The following is a 20,070-nucleotide window of genomic DNA, read 5'->3' on the forward strand; positions in this document are numbered from 1 at the left end:
CCCTTTGATTTTGGAAGAAAGGGTTACATTTTTATCGGAACGTTTTCAGATCCACAGTACACTTTTCTGTACTTACCAGTTAAAACAAAAAATCTGAAAAACTTCAAACCACTGTATATACGTTTCTACTACAGGAATGTGTGTGAAATACAGAGAAGGCAAAGCTATAAATACTAAGTGTTTTTATCCTTGGGCAATGCTAAAGTTTAGACAAGATGCAATTCTCTTGACAAGTTTTATGGAAGATAAATGTTTTCTGACTCAAATATTTTGTTTCATAAAATTTACAAGACATTGGAGGTAATGTCTAATGCATTTCATTTCAGAAATCTACAGTCTGAAGCTGAGCTGGGTGTCCCAGAGGAACTGGTCTCACACACAGTCTTTTTGGACACAGTGATTTTTCACTGCTCTGCCACAGAGGCAATTCTAGCCTGGAGTGAGATATTGCCACTTAACAGCTCTTTAGTACCTACATTAAACAAACAGAGGTCTGGATTCATCTGTGCCCACTCCTGTACACGAGTCCAGAGAGTAAATGAAATTAATAGTTACCTTTCCAGACAGGCTGAGAATTATACAGGCAAGGCAGAAAATCAGGCTGTTTCAGAGCAAGAAACTGCCTCACTAAGTCAAAATTAAAGACACATTTTGGTGTCATGAGAGTTTCTAAAGCTTCCTTAGCCACTGCTTGTGATAAACGGCTTTGGGGCATGGTCTTTCTTCTCAAATTAATTTCAGTCAGGAGGATGAAATCTGCATATTTTGGTGGCAGGGCTTACCAGATTTTCATCAACTCCTAAAATGTAATGGTAAAAAATGGTGTCCAGATCGAGAGTTTTACTTATGCTTGACAAACACCCTTTTGGCTGAAGGGGAAAGTCATTTTCAGTAGGACACAAATTAGCAACAGAGGTTGTAGAAAAAAGGTTACACGGAAATTACACATTTCTCTGTTTCAACTTAATCTACCATAAAACTGGTAATTCATCAGGGAAAATAGAGGCAAACTGGCAGCACAAATGACATGTCATAATAGTCATACTATGACAAGGGGCAGATTGTCCTTCTGAGAACAGGCTATGAATAGACATTATGAGTACCAGAAAATGTTTGCAATCAAAAGCATTAAGTGCACAAATGAACTTAATGTTCTGTAATGTCTGTAATAAAATTGAATAAAAAAATCCAGGAATTAACTATCACTTTAAAGTCATAAGAACAACTGGGACTTCAATAGCTATTACGTGCCTTTTAATGTACCTTTAGACATTTACTTATTAATATGCACTTGATCTAGGTGAGGCAGTTACATGCAATCACTCCTGGAGAGGGGAAGATAGAGAGACTCAGTAACTTTCTCAAGGTCAAAGACAGAAAAATCTGGCTTCCAGGTCTGTACAGAGGGAAAGCTCATTATTCTCTGGCAAGCTTATGGTTCACTGGCAAAACACTGATTTCAACCATCCGTCTTCAGATGTTGTTTGACTATCTGAATTCCAGAGGTTTTATCAGTGTAAGCAAAAAATCCAGATTGCTAGAAGAAGGGAAGGTTTTAGCCTTTCGTTTGTTGTTCATGTCCATACTCAGAGACGTGGTGAACAGGAGAGTTGTGAGGTGTAAGAAAAGTTTACTGGAACAAAATGTTGATTTGATACAAACTGATTTAGCAAATATCATTAGATCTTAAATGACCTTGAGGAGCTTTCACTGCACCACGACCAAAGAAACTAGATACAAGGAAGAAAAGGAAAAAAATCTGTGAGGAAAAGAAAAAATTTAGAGCTTTAGACTGATCTGTACTTGTCTATATGATCATCCCTTATTAAAATCAAAGCACTATTCGAAATAATCCCCCAAATTACCAGACTTGGCAGCATTATTACTGCAGCACCATGGCAATTATTCTGTAAAGTTGTAGGATACTTTTGAGATAATGTCTGAGATCAGAAAGAAAAATCAATTAGTATTCACCAGAAGGTGCCTCAGAGACTTATCAGGCTCTCTCATCTCCTCAGCATTATTGACCCAACAGTAGTAGCCCAGTACTTTGTTAACTTGGGAGGAACAGCAAAGTGCAGGATGTCACTCCATACACTACCAAATTCCAAACAGAGGAAGGAGATCTAGGATCTTTGCAGTTTAACAGGTCCTTGAGAGTTTTGGGCTGAAGCGTGTAATGACAAATACTGCAGTATCATTTCTCCGGGGTTTTATGTCGATTTTTACAATAAGGGAAAGTACTGTCAAAAATAATAGAAAACAGTGGCATTTGGTGCAAACAGTTGTCTCCCAAGTTAAATAAATATATTTTAAAAATTTGGACAAATCTTCAAGCAAAGTTGGCAAATTTATCTAGATCACAATGTGGCTTGAAAAAAGCAAATGAAGAATTTAACAGCAAGATCAGCTCCACAGAACTGTAAACGGTTTGGAATACTTTTACTTCTATATACTACAAAAATAATATTTGCTGTTGTAGAGGAAATGATCATGACCTATTTTCTCCCTTGTGAATGCCAAAGTTATTGATTTGTTTTGGCAAGGAGCTCAAAGTACTCGATACATAAATCCATGATTTAACTAACAGTTAAATAACATAAAAAAGGCTCTGAAAAATCTGTCTGCACGATCATGAACTAGGATTCATATTAATTTTAAATGTGAAATATCAGTGCCACAACCTTTTCTTATTTTCTTCTTATTAATTGCAAAGCGAAGCAATAGCTTCACGTAGTGACATGAAGGCTTGCTTATTCAGGTTTTAACAAGCAGCAGAGCTTCAGCTTCAAATTAATAGTTAAACCCAAACAGCATCAACTTCTTTAAATTGGTTAAATGCATTTGTAGACATAAACATGATGGATGACTAGAAACTGGAGCATTCATTGCTGTGGGGCAACAGATGTCACAGTGAAGTCATACTCTGAGAGATGTCACTGGGCTCAGGATAACAAAGGGCCTTCTGCACACAGTGTGAACCAGACATTAAGACATCCGACTTAAACTGGGGACAGCATGGGCAGTGCAGCCCCAAAGGAGCCTTTGTGAGACAACAGCTACGCTCTGTGCCTGGTGCATTGAATTTTGGGGTGGTGCAGAGGCACCAGATCAGCCATGCTGGTAATGTGAGAGGTAAAAGTGTCACTGGGTATGGCAGTGGGGGACAATGTGGATGCTCTTTCTATCCTGCCTCTACAGCTCTTTGACTGAAGGGAATTAGAATCTCCTTCTTAGCCCTGTCAGTTTAACCCCAGCTGAGAATTCCCCCATGCTGTAGAAATATTAGCCCCATGATGTAATCACAGATGTGTCACTATTCTGGTACTAAAATAAGGTGGCAGTGTGAGACAGCCTCTGGCCTCCTGACTCTTTTTCAGGCAGTAAGGAGAAACTGCCATCAATAACCCAGTTGTTTCCAACTATGGAATATAATGAAGGTAGCATTATCAGACAGAAATACTGAGGCATAAATCATTAGGCATTTTGTCTGTTAGACCAAATATTTTGTCTTCATAACAGGATGATCTGATGCTCCTAGAACAAGCTGGCTACAAAGCTGTCCTTGGTACTAAATAAAACATGTAATTTTTCAGAATATCTTTCCTCTTCTGGACTTTCTCAGTTTTCCTGAAGAAAACTTTTTGCAATGTGAAGTACATTTTCCAAAGCTTGCTGATGTTGCAGTCTATGAGGCTGGCTTGCATTTATACAAAAGGCTTCACTTAGACTACTTGGAGAAACACTCAGAGATACTCATAAATGCCAATAACAAAAAACAGTCCCAAGGTGGGTAAGGCATTTCTGATCAAATGTGCTGCCTCTCGCCAGATACAAATGGCTAAGAAGGGAGCTGCTGTGGAATGAGTTAAATACTTATTTTAAGATCAAACATATAATTTAATTTAAATTAATTTAAATAATTAAAATACTGTATTAAAACCCTTCTAATTGATTTGTAGGAAGTCCACATAGATTGCTTCAAGCTAATTGGTAACACTAATCAGATGCCCTGCTGGAGTGGCACATAGGATTCTAATTGCTCTTTTATGGATCTTCCTCTCCTTGCATTTAGCAATTCTCCCCACAACTGGAGCTCTGCAGTTATGCCTCAGCAGCACTTACTGCAAGCCAGGCATGTCCTGTTAAAATCTTCTCCTTTGGCTGTACTACCTACTTCCTTGAACAGGACAAGGGGTTCAGTGGTATTGATTTCCTTTCTTCCACTTCCAAGCCTGGAAAGGCTCTTCCTCTGCCTCTGTTTCTTCAGAAGTGATTCTGCCCTGAAGTTGTTAGACCCCAGAGAAGACTCCTCATTCAAGTCCTATGAATGTGACTCAAGTGATGATATCGATGCCGAGGTTAAGCAGGAAAGAGTGCACACCAGTATGGAATTTTAAAAGTCGATCCATTACCTTTCTAGCCTGTGCATGGTCATGGCTAGTGTTTTGTTCAGTTCCTCGATCATCCGGCACCCTGAAGGATGAATGGGCAACGTGCTGGACCCAGAAGGAAGGTGCTGGCTGTGGCTGCCATACTGGAGCTGGTGCTGGTGAGCTGCTAACTGGGATGGCAGGACAGTGTGATGTTGCTGGGTCAAAGGCTGCTGGGAGCTCTTCTGCGTGGCATAGGATGAGAGAGAGAGGTCTGGCCCTCCTAAAGGGGGCCCAAAAATCATGACTTTCTTTGGAGGTAGTGGAGGTGACAGTTTAACTGGCATACAAGGCAGTTTCACAGGAGCGCCAGGATCTAAAAGAAAGAAAGAAAGAAAGAAAGAAAGAAAGAGAGCACTGGTGTTAATTTTTATGTCAGTAAGATGGAGATGAGAGTATCTGCCTGGGTGAGCAGGTACTGAGGTTGCTACTCAACATGGGAGTGTGCACACCTTCCCTGTTGTGAGAGACAACTCCTACTGTATGCTCAGCATGGTCTCCAGAAAAAACACTGCTGTTGTGCAGCACTCCCCTAAAGTCCCACAAAAAACATCCCAGGGCTATGCATGCCCCTTAATAAACACATTAAGCAATACTTAACAAGGCTTGTGGCACACTTTAAAGCCCTAATCCTCCAAAATAGCCCCGTGAGGTAGATGCAACTTCTTCCACTCAACAGGCAGGAAAACAGGGGGAGAGCAATTAGGATGAGAGGAATTCAGTGTCTGAAGTTACAGAATGACTCACCACCATCACTGCCAGAGCAAAAGCTCAGGGATTCCCGATACATCTCAGCCACTGCAGTGCAATTACTACAAGTCACACTTCTTACAGCTTTGTAATGTGCAAAACATCTGGTGTAAAAGATTACATTACAGGGCAAGAGAGAAAAGAAATAAGGTTTGAATACTAAACAGGACAGGTTTGGAAAAATGGAGGGTACAAAAGGAAAGAAGTTAAAGGACACTAGATTGTTAGGACTAATGTATTCTTTTACAGAAGAGGCAGCCATTCTCTCTGGACTCAAATACTGAATTTTACCTTTTTAACTCTAGTTAAAATGTTCAAAGAAACCCGTAGTTGATAGGTCAGGCAAAGACTTCCCTGACTTCAATGAGAAATCAGTGAGAAGTCGACAAGCAAACATCTCTTCCAGAACTCAACTGCAGAATGGAGATTTTTTGAGTTGCACTGTGAAATATTTTCAGAAGGGAAAAGAAGTAACATGAGGGCTAGTAGTTGCCAAGATGGATGGGGGAAATGGTTACAATACGTGCTAAGAGTGAAAGAGAGAGAGAAAATATATTCAATGTGAGCAAGAGCTCTTGAATTTGTCTCTAGGAGGAAGGCCAGGCCCCTTCCAGCCTGGAATACTGCACATATTTGTCTCTTCAGTGTAGCTCTGTGAGCAAGGCTTGCATTACCTTTGGTCTCTTTCTGCTTCTGTCCACTCCTCTTGCTACAACATGGTAAGGGAATTGCAGGGCCAGAATCTTCTTTTGACCTGAAGAAGCTTGGGAGTTAGATGCTGCTCTCCAAAGGTCATCACTATTCTGAGCGCTATCAGATTTCTATAGTCCTTTACCAGATGGTTCTTTTAGTTTAAACTATCCTTCCCCCATTCCCTTCATTCTTTCCTTCTTCCTGGCCTGTTCTGGGTATTGCCTGTTCTTCTATCCATATCTAATAGCCAGGGTACACAAGACTGATATCAGGACTCGCAAGCAGTAACACATGTTGAAAATGATTACAGATTGTAAGGTGAAAAAAGACCATGAACCAAGTTCAGATATGTCTCTTGACTTATTTTAGTGCTAGTCACATCTTCCACAGCATCCACTTCATATTAGTGATTTTACTGTGCTAGAAACAACACACTTGTTTGACAGTGTAAGCCTTCCCCCTCTCCTGAGTGTTTAACAGGCTAACAACATAGAGGGGTCCAAGGGAGTGCAAAGATGAAATACTACGTGCTGGTTTTGGCTGGGGTAGAGTTAATTTTCTTTACAGTGTCTGGTATGAGGCTGTTTTGGATTTGTGCTGAACAAAGCTTGAATTGATAATATAGAGATGTTTTTGTTATTGCTGAGCAGGGTTTGCAGAGAGCCAAGACTTTCTCTGATTTTTGAACTGCAACACTGTTGAGGAAACCTGGGATGCACGGGAAGCTGGGAGGACACAGAGCCAGGACAGGGGATCCCAAGAGACCAAAGGGATATTCCAGACTGTATGGCATCATGCTCAGTATGTAAAGTTGTGGAGAAGGAGGAGGGAAGGGGGGAAGTGTTTGGAGTGGTGGTGTCTGTCTTCCCAAGTAGCCATTACATGGGATGGGGCCCTGCTCTCCTGGAGATGGCTGAGCACCTGCCTGCCCATGGGAAGCAGTGAACAAATTCCTGGTTTCACTTGGCTTATGTGCATAGCTTTTGCTTTCCCTATTGAACTGTCTTTGTATGAACCCATTTGTTTTCTCACTTTTACCTTTCTGATTCTCTCCCTGATCCCACTGGTGGGGGAGTTAGTGAGTGGCTGAGTGGTGTTTGGCTCTGGTTGGGGTTACACCTTGGTGTAGGGGCATGGAGAAAAAGTGGCCTTTCCACATTGCAGAGTGGAAGAGCTATAGAGAATCCAAGCCCTTTGTTTTTCAATGCAATAGTAAATCCACTAAACATGTCTCTTGCAGGGAAAAAATTCTTCTGATTGCTCTACCAAGGCTGAAATTTAACTCATGGGTTTTCCAACGCAGTAAAAGAAAAAAAAAAAAAACAACAACCAACCAACCAACCAACCAAAAAAACCTACATTCAGGATTTTCTATTCAAGAACACAAAGGTCTTCAAGTTACCTTGTTTTTCTTACAAACATGTTATTTGCATACATTTGCCCTGTATATCCTGCACGAAAGAACACACTCTTCAATAAAAGGTAAATAACAGGAAGAGTAAAGAGTAAAGAGTAAATTGTATAGAGCCCTGAGAATAAAGCTCCTATGGGATTTGTAGTAAAAAAATGGTTTTTTTTCACACATTTATGCTTCAGGCAGTTTTACTTCTAGAGCTTGTCCTGAATTACAAAGACTATACTGAGATCTGCACTTCCATTTTGACAAATACAGATTGGTTTAAGAAGCTTTTCTGCAGGATGTCAATTAAAGTCTTCATTTGACAGTGCCTGTGCTTGGATGCCCCATTGCTCTTTGGCAGCCAACCTTAATGGTGAATTCAAAGAGAGCCCAACTGCAGGCATGTCTTGCTTTTGACAAAGGAATAACTAGAAGTATCATCTGGGTTTTCTGCCTTTTGTGATCCTAAAGATCAGAGCAACATTGTATGCTGGAAGTGAGCATGACATGTCAAATAGCTCAGGTATAAAGCAAACAGGGAAAGGAAGGAAAACATCTTTCCTTCTTTGTTCTAAATACAGCAAAACATTCTTTTCTTGTGCAAGTATTCATGCAGCACAGGCACTGCTGCTCTGAAATTTCACAGGAGAACAAATCTAGCTTAGTTATCCTGAGTAGCCACATATTCATTCCATCATGAATCAGATGCGCACACTCTGGTTTTCACTCTGCACAAAGGTATGGATCTTTAGTTTCCACTTAAATTTAAACAAATGCTTCACATCAATATCTTTTCAGTGGTACCAGTGCTAGATGACTCCACTGGACACCTGTCAAAAATCTTTCCCATTATTTTTAATACCTTCATTCAGACTGGCTGTATTACACCCAGGTTCTTGAGCTTGTCTGAATATGGTCCTAATACCAAAACAGACTCTTGGAAATTCACCTTCAGGAGAATTCTTTATTTAAATAAAATGTTAAAAGGAGAAGGACGGGAAGAGAGTTCAATCCATTTGCTGGGAAATGTAACCATGTATCTTCACTGACATCAATAATGGAGAACTTGGTATTGCAAGTTTTAATGTGTGGTCTGATAAGTGACTACGCTGAACAAATGCGGCCTTGCCCAAATCCATGGGCTCCAGGCATGCTGTTGGAAACTGTGCTACCATTATCTACAGTACAGGAGAGAACAGTTTCTCCCTGCATGTAAGAGTGAGGTGACCAAGTTTTACAGTTCTTTCCTCTGTTTGTTTTAATTTCACAATGTACATGATTTATGAACTGGGGTAGTAACAATTATTGTCTCCAGCACGGAATATTCATCAGACATGGGCATCTATAGATGAGTAAGAAGCTGGACAGGGGAAATAAGAACAAGGAATCTATGATAAGTGTCTTCTCAGCAAAACACTACCAGAGGCTTAAATCATTGCACAAAGCACTCATAACTGAAAAGAAGCAAACTGTGTGAAGCCAGATGTGCAAGTCTGATTAATCTCTTCTGGCTGAGGTTTTTAATGCCCAAGAGAATAATGAGCTATTTTGCAAGATGTTGGCTCCCAGTGGGGTTTTGACCACTTGGCACTGTGTAATAACTTGTACGCTAGAACTGATTAAAAAGATGTTAAGACATCAAACTCTCCACTCTTGATAACAATCGATTACTTAAAAGACAGTTGTGGATGCCACAATATTTGCTACATATCAGACCTTTGACAAGCAGGCCATCTCTTACCCTTTCCATACAGATAATTTTGCTAACATATATAGTTACTGTATTTGTTTGGGGTTTTCATGAGATAAATATATGTATATTTGTTGCACAGGTTTGCAACTATATGGTTCTTCTGAAGTGTCAGTGGTACACTGGACCTGTGAACCATGTACACCAAGTCTGATGCTTCTTAGTCACTGAACACGGCTGGAGAATTGGTCAGCACACACTGAAGATACAGCTGCTGCAGATGGGGAGCTACGAACTTCTGGATGTATGGCAGCAAAGACTGCTGCAGTAGGGGCTGTAGAAAGGCTCATTAAAATCTTCAAATTCTGCCCTAGATCAACTTCTGAATGGAGAAAGAGGACAGGCCTGGGGATCCTGGGCTTGTGGCAGAGCTGGCTGTGTTTGCTACACTGCCAGTGGCAGAAATGCTCTTTCTTGACTCCTTGACAAATGTAAGCCAGCGTTGTACCCTGGCAGCAAGGAAGGACAACAGACTCCTGGGTGGTACAAGAAGAAACAGCCAGAAGATCAAAGAATTCTTCTATTGATTGAAGGATCCCCTTCTATCCACCAGTTCTTAGACTGTATCTAGACTACTGTGCAAGCTTAGTATCCATCAGGAGAGATACCATAAAACTAGGAGTCAAGCACAGGGTAACTGCAGTGGCTGAGGGCTAGAGCACCTGCTGAACTGAGGTACTGAGGTGTGTTCAGCTTGGAGCAGAGACAGCTTCTGTGGGGAACACTTAAGAGCAGCATCCCAGTACCTACGAGCCAGATTATCAGTAAGGTGATACTCTTCAGTGGTGTGTGGTGGGAGGAGGAAAGACAGTGGACAAAAGCAAAACAAAAGAGGTTCAAGACTGGATTATAAGGAAAGTATTTTCTATGCCATGAGAAGAGGCAGCTAGTGGAGCAGGTTTATCCAGACAGGTTGTACAGCTGGCATCCTCTGAAGTTTTCAAGACCCAGCTGGTCAAAGGCATGAATAACCTGGTCTGATCCCACACTTGGCTCTGCTTTGAGCAGGAGGTTGGATTAAAGACCTGCTGAGGTTCTTCCTCACCTGAATGACCTTATACTGTGAATACAAGTATTACAGCTTGTCATAAAACTAATGAGATAATCTTTAAATTCCTTCCAGGTAATGAATTATGTAAAATAATGTGCAAAAAACTCCCCAAAACCCAACAAACAGTGCAAAAACCAGCCTGGCCTGTTGAGGGAGCTCCATGGGGTGATGTGCCTGATATTTGCTGGCAACATTTGGACAAGCAGCTTTTGCTTTTTCAGGTCTTCTCTCCAGTAGTCACTTCTGCCTAAATGGTGAGGATATTTTTCCTTGTTTCAAGGAGTTTTTGAGCAGATTATAAAGACAAGTCAAAAACTGTTCTCAAAGATTTATCATGCATGTCCTGCTGATTACAGCCAGATCTGCAGCCATGTCCTCAGGAGAAGATTTGAGACATAAATTCTTTGCTGTTCTTCTATACCATATATGCTTCCAAGATTCAGGTTGAATTTGGAGAACGAAAGCAAGGCATGATTAGCCTAAAGGCTGAAAATTACAGCTCTGCATGAGTTCCTGTGCAGGGCCTTGAAGAGGTCTTCAAAGACGAGAAGATTTCCTGATGTCTGTATGCAATAGGTACTCCTCTCCAGGAAACAGCACAGAGAGGAATTAGAGAGGGACAAACTGCACCAGGGTCCAGTTTTCATGAGAACCCAGTGAAAGAGAAACCACTTTTGCTCTGCTGCTTCTCCCTTCACTCACAGTGAGAGAATTGTCCATTGTCTCCATGTGAATGTAACCTCTCGTTATGAATGTAGCTTGCCAGAGCAGGCACCTGGAGGTAGCATCACAGTGGAGGAAGCTTCTGGATTATGTCCTGGGCTCAGTCTACAGAGGAGTCTTTTGATACATATGTGACTACAGCTTTATAAAATACTGCAGAGTATTTATTGGACAAATTGTAGTTGCAAAAACTTTTATGAAGCTGTTCATTAATAACTAGCTGCGCCGTGGCAAGGCAGCAGGACCCCGAGCATTCATGTTCTCAAACCTCATTTTTGTCTGCATTGTCAGAAGAAACTTTGGAGGACATTTAACATTTCCTACCCTGTTAAATGTTTACCTCTAGTTATAATTAGTTCTGACTCTACACAGACATAACTAGAAAGCACAATATCAGAACTAAAAATGTGCTATGTGTCTTTTCAAAATCTTGAATGAAGAAAGCAAAAGAATGAAAAAAGTTTAAATGGAATAGGGAAGTGGCCATATACAACCAAAGCTACACCTTATTCTAATATTAGGCTAAATTTTGGCTCAAACAGCTGCTCCTAAGATCCCATCTTAGTGGCACATATTTTGTTCTCTGGTGTTTTAGGAGCTTTATGGGTTATTGGTGATTCAGTTGGAAAATATCTAATTAATTTCAGAAAACATTATCTGTGTTGGTGAAAATTAAGAGCTTAATGAATCAGGATCAAAGGGAACTTTAAAACACTGGGGTCTGTCAAATCAGACATGCCTAGTCTTCCTGTCACTTGGCCATTCAAGATTTTATTATGAGATGGGGACTTGAACACCAGCACCCCAGTTAAGTTTGCCTCCAGGTGATTATTTCAACTCTTCCTAAATTTTCAGTGAAGGAAGCTAGAAGTGTCCTAAATGCCTGGGTTCTGCACGTGAATACTGGAGAAGTAAAACAATGAAAGAAATTCTATCTTGTAGTAGAATGCAGAAAGTAGTATTAGACAATGTGAACGCTGTTTAATACTAACCAGTCTAATGCTAATCATTTTTGAAAACCAGTAGAAGGCTCACCAGGAGGTGACTGGCCCACAGGACATGCAGAGCAGTGAAACAATGGTATCAAAACAGTTAAGGCTCATGTTTTTCTTCTAGAGTTGCCTGTCTTCCAGGGCTACATGGGCACTTCTGCACTCAGTGCTGTGACAGGGATGTTCCCTGTGGAGGCAGCACCATCAAGACCACAGGACATGGTGTGAGGAAAGGCATGGGAACCTTCTGCAGCAGTGTTGGCACCACTCCCAGTGGCTACCCTGAAGTCTGCTCTTGGCTCTGGCACTGTTTCTATACTGCCCCATCCCTACAGAGCCTCAGCCTTGAGAAGAAGCGTGTCAAGGCTGTGTGATTTATATTTGCTAGAGGCAATTCTCTCTTTCTTCCACCTTTAAAATGTTTTTTTTTTTCTTTTCATTCTCCACAAAATTAAATGTGTTCTTACATGTTTATTTAGACCTGCTCTTTTTATGTGCACTTCTTATCAATTGAAAGGCCAATCTTTGTCTTGGCACAGATGGATAGACATTTGAGATGGTTCAAAATGCTTTCAGAGAAGGAGTGCTTCTTTTCCATTTCTAAAACCTGTAATTAGTTCTTTGTCAAGCCCTGCAAGTCAGTCTGCATACCTTTTGGAAGAACTTTGGAATATTTTCACAGCAAGAGGTGGTCTGACTTTTTTCTCTAAAGGTTTGCATTTAAAATATTTTTCCTTTTTTTTTGCCTCTGACTATGTCTGTTTATTATTATATATTTGTATAAAACATGTTTCCATTAAATATATAGACTTATGTACACATACACACACACAAATATATATGTAGACAGAAGATGAGTTGCTTCTGCATTTGCACAAGTGTACCTGAACCCTTCACAGTATCACATCTCCTCTCACAGTCTCTTGAACAGACCTACCGACCATTAAACCTCTGTCACTCTCCACTAGCTCTTCCTGGTATGTCTTAATTTGTCCTTCAACTTTTTCAAAAATTCTTCAGTAGAAAAATGTGTACACAGCAAGAACTGAAAAGTTTTAATTTTGAATGCCAGAATTCAGATTTTGCTTGTTTTCTCACTTAAAAGCTGAGGATGTCTCCGGACTAATTACAAAAATAATAGCATTAATTCTGCTTCTCACTGAGGAGGATGCTTCATTAGGATTGATTACTCATTTCCAAAGATTGTACATGGCTAATATAATTACCACTGGAGAACACAAGGCACTGAACAACACGTATATCCTTTGGACCACCAAAGTAAATGGACCCTTAAGAACAAGCTGAATACTTTTATTTATAAGGAATGTATAAATGAGGGTCTCAGTTCCAGCAGGAATACTGTCAATTAAATTATGGCTCCATGACTAAACTTGAATCTCTGTTCCTTTACCCTGAAGGTTCTGTACATGCATGTACAAGAGTCTATCTATATGCCCATATAAGACTTTATACAGGACTAGATGAGACATCACTGAAGGCCACCACAAAGTAAAAGAAGTCACAGCTCTGTTTCACTTTCATTGGAAAGTCATCACCATCAAGCAACTCACTTGAGCCTGATTCTACTTCACACAAAATTTGCAGTTGCAGAAAAATACAAAACTACTCCAAAAGTCCTCATCTTTTGATTCTTCTGTTATCTCTAACAAATGAATGGCTTATGAATCAAGGACATTTGGTACCTGAGTTTTTTTCCTATGCTATTCCTATATTTTTATTTCTTCCATGTTGTCCTCATTTCTAAACAACTTATACTTGGGACAGAGTTTTATGGGAGATCATAGGAAGCTGGTATTGTCCTTAGGTGAAGCCATGAATATTGCTACCCAGCCTTGCAGGCAGCAGGACTGCCCATTCACTTTGTAGCAAAAGGCAAAGTATTAACCATTATGTGCAGATTTTGGCAGGTAAGAAAGTAAGAGGTTTCACATAAAACGTACAAAACTACACAGGATAAGAAAGTGTGGTCAACCAAACAGAAACATGAAGAGACTACGTAGAGATGAGAGAAAACCAGAACATGTTCTTTCCTAATGAGCTCTTTCCTGATATAGATCTTGAATAAAATAGAAACTGAATATAGAACCTGAATAAAATGGGTATTAACTGTCTGGAAAAAAAAAAAACTACAATATATGGACAGAGCATTTCTCACATCAGTTCTGAAAATATCAGGTCAGGATTAACACAAGAGCAACCCAGGGGGAAGACTGGTAGCAGCCCCACTACAAAGATGAACCGCACCTCATATTCAACTCAGGATGTGGAGGTGCTGCCTCCTAGGCAGCAGCTGCAGTTATGAGCAGACTGTTCAAAGGGTGCAGGCAAGTGTTTAGGGAATCTATTTTGGTCTGCATAAATACAGCCATCCTTTTCTTCAGCAGTCAAAATGAGAGACTGGGAAGAGGAGACACACCTACCCTTCTTCCACATCCACCTAGAACTTTGAATCCCAAAGAACTTTGACACTTGTGAAAATATGTGGAACACAAAACAGAGCCTGTGTTGTTTACTGTTGCTACCTTCCATGCAGTGAGAGATAAACTGCAGCATAAAGTGCAGGATATCAAAATCCTGCTCATCGGGAACTGGAGCTGGACTCACCAGCGGGAGGGGAATAGTAAGAGCAGGGGTGGAAAGGGGGAACAGTTTGGCAGACAATGTAAGCGCTGAGGCAAAACGGCAAGAAATCATAGGACAGAATTACCTGTGTAAGGATCAGGGGGCAAGTAAAAGACAAACACATGGGAACACATGGGTATTTGGAGGGGGACCTGCCCATGTGACAGTTGAGGGGACAAGCAACAAATGGCAAAAGGAGAAATCAAAACTCTCCCTTTCCTCTCAGCTCTCATGCCTTTCCTCATTAAAAGCATTTAAAGATATTCTAGTATTTTTCTGATACTTCCTTTCCCATCAAAGCACATCCTGCAATTTCAGTGGTGATGGTAAGTCTTGATGAATAAGAGTGAGGAGGGTTAGGAAATGCCACAGCGGTCTTAGGCAATTACAGCTAAGAGGGGAAGTGCCCCTGGAGCAACCTTGATGAAGGTGCAGTCTGAAGATTTTGTGATTCCTGTCCTAGGTACAGCACGTACATCACCAGCACACACAACAAGTGCAAACAGCGTTACAGAAAGAGGAAGAACACTGAGAACCTTGCTACAAAGGCAGCTTTTCCTGTAAGGTAAACGGTGGGGCTGAGGGTCCAGGAGTACCTACTTACCAGTTAAGTGGCTGGCAATCCTGGCAATAGGTTTAGGAGGCAGGGCAGGGGGCTGTTTGAGGAGGGACAACTGTTTCACTGGGGTGTCCTCATGGTCTCCAGGGAAAACGGCAGATTTTTTGGGGGGAAGTAGCAGGACTGGCTTAGCTGTAGGATCTTGGGACAGGAGGACGCCGGATTCATTGGATGTGGGGCTCTCTTCAGACGCTGGAGGACACAACCACATCATAGACGCAACAACGTTACGAGCAAAGCAGCAGCAGATACAGCCAAAGTCAGACAAGAAAAGCAGCACAGCAATGCAGATTAGGAATGACTCATAGATTTCACTCAAACATCGTAAAACATAGAAAGGAGGAGAGAAGGAAGGAAAGAAAGTAAAAGAGAAGCAGTAACACACATCCACACAACAGTCAGATTTCCCATCACTTCCGACAGAAGCCAGCTCCCCCATGTCAGGCTGGGATGTACTCCCACATCCGGAACACAAACCAAGTTTTGTAATGCCACGTCTCTTGATAGTCTGTCACCACAGCTTGCCGAGGACCAGGTATGTTGCTCCCACTTTGCAGGTGGTCTGTAAACATACCCTGTTAAAGGTAAAAAGCACCTCACGTGGCCTACTCTCTTTTGAAAAGGCTGCATAGCTGTGCAAGATCATGGATGACAACTTCTACTGCTCACTTTTCCACAACTGACCTTTGTCTACAACTCTCAGCAGCACAACATGATGCAGAAAGAGGAGCTGACCTAGATGTAGAGCACTGCGGTCTCTTGGCGCCGGCTGGGGAAGAAGAGCAGCCAGCATCGCCCATGGCAGGGCAGCTGGATGTGTTAGTTACTGACAAGATGTGTGGTGTGAACATCCCACAGCACCTCGTGGCAGGTAGACGACACGATGTTGTACCCCCGGGTTCAAACATGTTGTAAGCTCTCTGTTCTAGAGCTCATTGGCATATCTGAGATGTAGACAGAGAGCTGGAAACCTACTTTTACATGTTCACAAAGTGCAGGGGTTTTGCCTTACTCCAAGAGGGGTTACTTGCATTGAAGTAGAGGTTACTTCTACATCATGTCAGTCAAAATTTATCGCGGAGCATTCAGTGACAATCTCTACACTGTCAACTCTTTCTACACCAGAAAACCTTCATTTTGACAAGAATTTCTCAGGTCTAAACACCAAATGTTAGAAGTCAAAAACTTGTTTCAAACAGCTTAGAGTATCTGGACAATAACACAAACGAGATGTTACCTGTTCCATCCATGATCTCTGTGGTTGGGAGCACCTCATATGAGCAGGGTTCCACAGATGCTGGGACTGACTCCAGTTCTGCTAGGGCTGGCAGGGACACCTGGCTGGAGCTCAGCCCGGAGCCCAGAGGCTGCCCATTCTCCAAAGCTCCTTCTTCATTTGCTATTGAAAGTTCCCCATCTGTTCATAGTTGGAGGAAAGAAGAATGACAAAAAAGAGACATAAATAAGATGCAGACAGAATTTTTAATTAAATCTATCTCCATCAGATTGCTTTCAAGTGAGGAACCAAGACTGAGATCTTCTATGTACACATGCACTGGGTTTACATGGAAAGGTTTTGATAGCAGGGTGGCTGCAAGGCTGACTTCTGTAGGAAGCTTCCAGAAGTTTCCCCCATGTCTGGTGGAACCAGTTCCAAGCTGGACCTGCTGCTGGCCAAGGCTGAACCTATCAATGATGGTGGTAGCATCTCTGAGGTAACATATAATTTATGTCAAATACCTGTATGGATCTTTTGCTCTACCCTGGAATGGTCATTATCAGCTGTGGCCTAAATTGGGTAATTCCTGACCATCCTTGACCCATGTGGACATGCAGTCCCAGCCAATGCCAAAAAAAAAATAATCTTTTTTCCCTCTCTCTGTTGAATCTGGGAAGACAGGAGTGATAGCAGGCTGGAACTAAAAATATGAATACATACTATATATAATATTTTAATATTAATAACAAGAATTGTTATCTTTCCCTACACCAACTTTTATGCAATAAGGGACACAAGCAAAATCACATGGGTATGTCCCTATTTTACATACAAATAACCACATTTTATGTAAGGAAGAAAATAATTTTTATAGTTGCCTGATGTAAGGTCTTGATACTGGGATATATCAGATTCCATTTAGAAAGCCTGTTTTTATAGTTTCTAATAATATCTCCTCTATCTGAGCAAAATTTCTGTGACAGCAGCTGGCATTTTCTTTCTTATCAAAGGCCACTTCACATTAGAAATAATAAAGAGCAGAAGAAAGGATTCAGATTATTCGCTACAGTGTCAACCTGCATGATTTTTATCTCCAAACTTGCTAAGCACAGCACTCTGGTACCTGGAGGCAACGACTACATGGACATCACAATTAGAGTTTTATAAAGCAAAGTGTTCAGCCCCTATGGTTACAAATGGAAGCCTGAAAGTATAACTGAAATGTGACCTGTGAAACTAAAAACCAGCAGGCAAATATGCAGAACTTGATTTTACTAAGCATTTAAAATACTTTTAAAAATGAAACTCAAGATTTCAGAATACGGTTTTAGATTTTTGGGCACCTCTGATTAGCCATATTACTGCTCAGTGTACTGAGTGGAGATGTACATCAGTCAAATGAGTGCACATTTTCTCCCTATAGGACTAAGATGTATAAACCACTTTGGAAAACAATACCGAAAAGAGAAAAAAAGTTACGTCTCATTCTGGTGCTTGTATACACCAATTAACAACTCTGAAAATACATTAGCTGATACCTATTCAGAATTATGTTTCTGTCATTTAAAGCTTCTCTACAGCAAGTGAAAATGGTCTCCTCTTTATTTTGGAATTATTATAAACACCAAGGTATTAACTTTCTTGGTTTTGTTGGAGGTTTTTGCAGACCCAGAGAGCTATTATAGTAATGCAGTCATATTATAATAGACTGAAACCTGACCCATGGCTTTGAGAGATCAACTGAGCTGCCTAAAAGGTGACAACATGAAAAAGCTAAAGGCTTTGGCCAAGTGTTTGCAGCACAGCCTCCTTTCTAACTGATGTGGCCATTCTACACAAAGCTGTTTACTTCCCTAGGAAGCAAAAATCAAAATCAATTCAGACAGTATTTAAGCTGAACATTTTTTGACTTAGCTGTTTGGGTAGAAGTGCTGTGTCTTCCGTGCTGGCTCTGTCTCCCTTTTATAAAGACACACACATTTACATGTGTTTGGGATAAAGACTGATGTTCTCTCAGTTACCTGGCTTCATGAAAGAGCGTAACTGTTTCTTATGTAGAGCATCTGCTTCTTGAAGGAAAGGTAGTGACTGTGTCCAGCACTATATTCCTTAATTCAGTGCATTAATTTAGATTATATTTGTCTGCAACTATGATAAAATATGCATGACAAACCAAATAATACTTGTTTTCTGGAGGGATGACTTCATGAAGTCTGATTCTTCATGATTCTTCATGAAGTGAGATGCCTATTGTAATATGCTGAACACCTTGAAATCCTACTGCCTCAAGTGCGCTACGTGCTTCTCAAGTTATATTAGCATAATTTAAAAAAACAACATCTGAATGACCCATGAGGACTTAGGATTACAAACAAAGTAAAATGTAAGATAAAATTTTGGCTTTTACTTTTTGTCATAATACTAACGCACCACAGCTTTCTGTACTGACAGCATAACCTTTTTTAATCTTACATCTGAATATCTTTATTCTTGATTTAGTCTAAAGTTTGCCCATGGATTTGAATGATATTGTCAGACATGGCACAGAATCATGACTGAAATATACACCCTAAATCAGGTATTGTTTGAAGAAGAGCTACTTGGGGAGTTGCTCAAGTACAGCAAACAGATCAAAGATGCAGAAAAATAACTTGTAGAGGAAAGAGTATCTTAGTGTGAATTAATCCTGCATCAGAGATATGCTTGACAACCAGATATAAAAGGCAAATTACTTATTCTTTTCAAAGTATTAAAGCTATTCCAGTTGGCTAACATAAAAGTTAAAAGAATCCCAGTAATGCAATTATTACATATACATGGATGAACTGATCTGTTTTCAGGAACTGGCTATGAGTTTAAAGTTAATTTTGCACAGTGATAACATATGTAATCTTTTCTTCTCAGACTTGCTAAATCCTTTGCTGTTTTCACAGAATCTGGTGCTACGTAGTGGGGAATGGCTTCCCCTAAGTCCATGAGCTTTAATAATGTCAGTTGAGCATGAAACTGGACAGGTCCATGAGGGAGCAGCTTCACCTCTGCAGCAAGAGAGAACATGAAGGCTAAGGGAGTCAAAATGGACAATTTGAAATCTTGGGTTAATTTTTGGATTGGGTCATCTCCTTCAGTACTTGTCTGTTCTCAAGTAGACTGTCCAAGGAAGAAATTTTTTATGGCAAAGACTAGAAAGGGCAGAGTAAAATTCATTGTCATTCTCTGCCATGACCCCAAGGGTGGGGAATGGAAAATTGAGGTCTCTTGCATATGGTCAAGACCTGCCCCTGGAACTGTTTCCTAGCCTTAGCACAGTAGCTGGGATCCTCCACAAATTCAGTCCCTAAGCAGACCCCTGATTTTGTGGGATCTCATGGAGTTTGTGACAGGCTGCTTCTGGAGGACTTCAAAACTTTTTTTTTTTTTTGCAGTTTCACTGCAACACAACTGGCTTTCCAGTGGCTGCCATGCCTTCCTCCTTGCTGCATTACCAAAGCCACTTCTTCAAGTTTGTCCTCACATACTGTCACACAAAATCTGCTTTAGTGCATTAGTGCAACATGTCCAAATCCTGTCAGGACTTGGGTCACCTGAAATTTAAATCTAAATCCATAATTTTAATTAGATAGAGCAGATTAAAATACAAGAATATAAAAGATGAAGACTGGTCATGTTTCCTTGAAAAAACATTCCACCATTGCCTTTGGAGTAAGTAATTGGTACACACTCACTCATATTCAGGAATTTCTCACTACAGGCAATCTCATCTACATTCAGACAGAAGAAGAGGTATCAAAAATACTA

At 40.7% G+C, this 20,070-nt stretch overlaps 1 protein-coding gene across 1 annotated transcript in view; it reads right to left on the reverse strand.

The window, feature by feature from the left end:
• The window catches only part of PHACTR1 (phosphatase and actin regulator 1), a 293,040-nt gene that overhangs the window by 48,056 nt on the left and 224,914 nt on the right, over nucleotides 1-20,070 (reverse strand). Inside the window, exons 6-7 of the mRNA XM_062498877.1 lie at nucleotides 16,291-16,470; nucleotides 4,416-4,749 (exon numbers count right to left, since the gene is read on the reverse strand). Coding sequence (XP_062354861.1) covers nucleotides 4,416-4,749; nucleotides 16,291-16,470 — 514 coding nt within the window. The remainder of the gene's footprint in view (nucleotides 1-4,415; nucleotides 4,750-16,290; nucleotides 16,471-20,070) is intronic.

This window comes from Cinclus cinclus, chromosome 1 (assembly GCF_963662255.1).
Source record: "Cinclus cinclus chromosome 1, bCinCin1.1, whole genome shotgun sequence".
Taxonomy (NCBI): domain Eukaryota; kingdom Metazoa; phylum Chordata; class Aves; order Passeriformes; family Cinclidae; genus Cinclus; species Cinclus cinclus.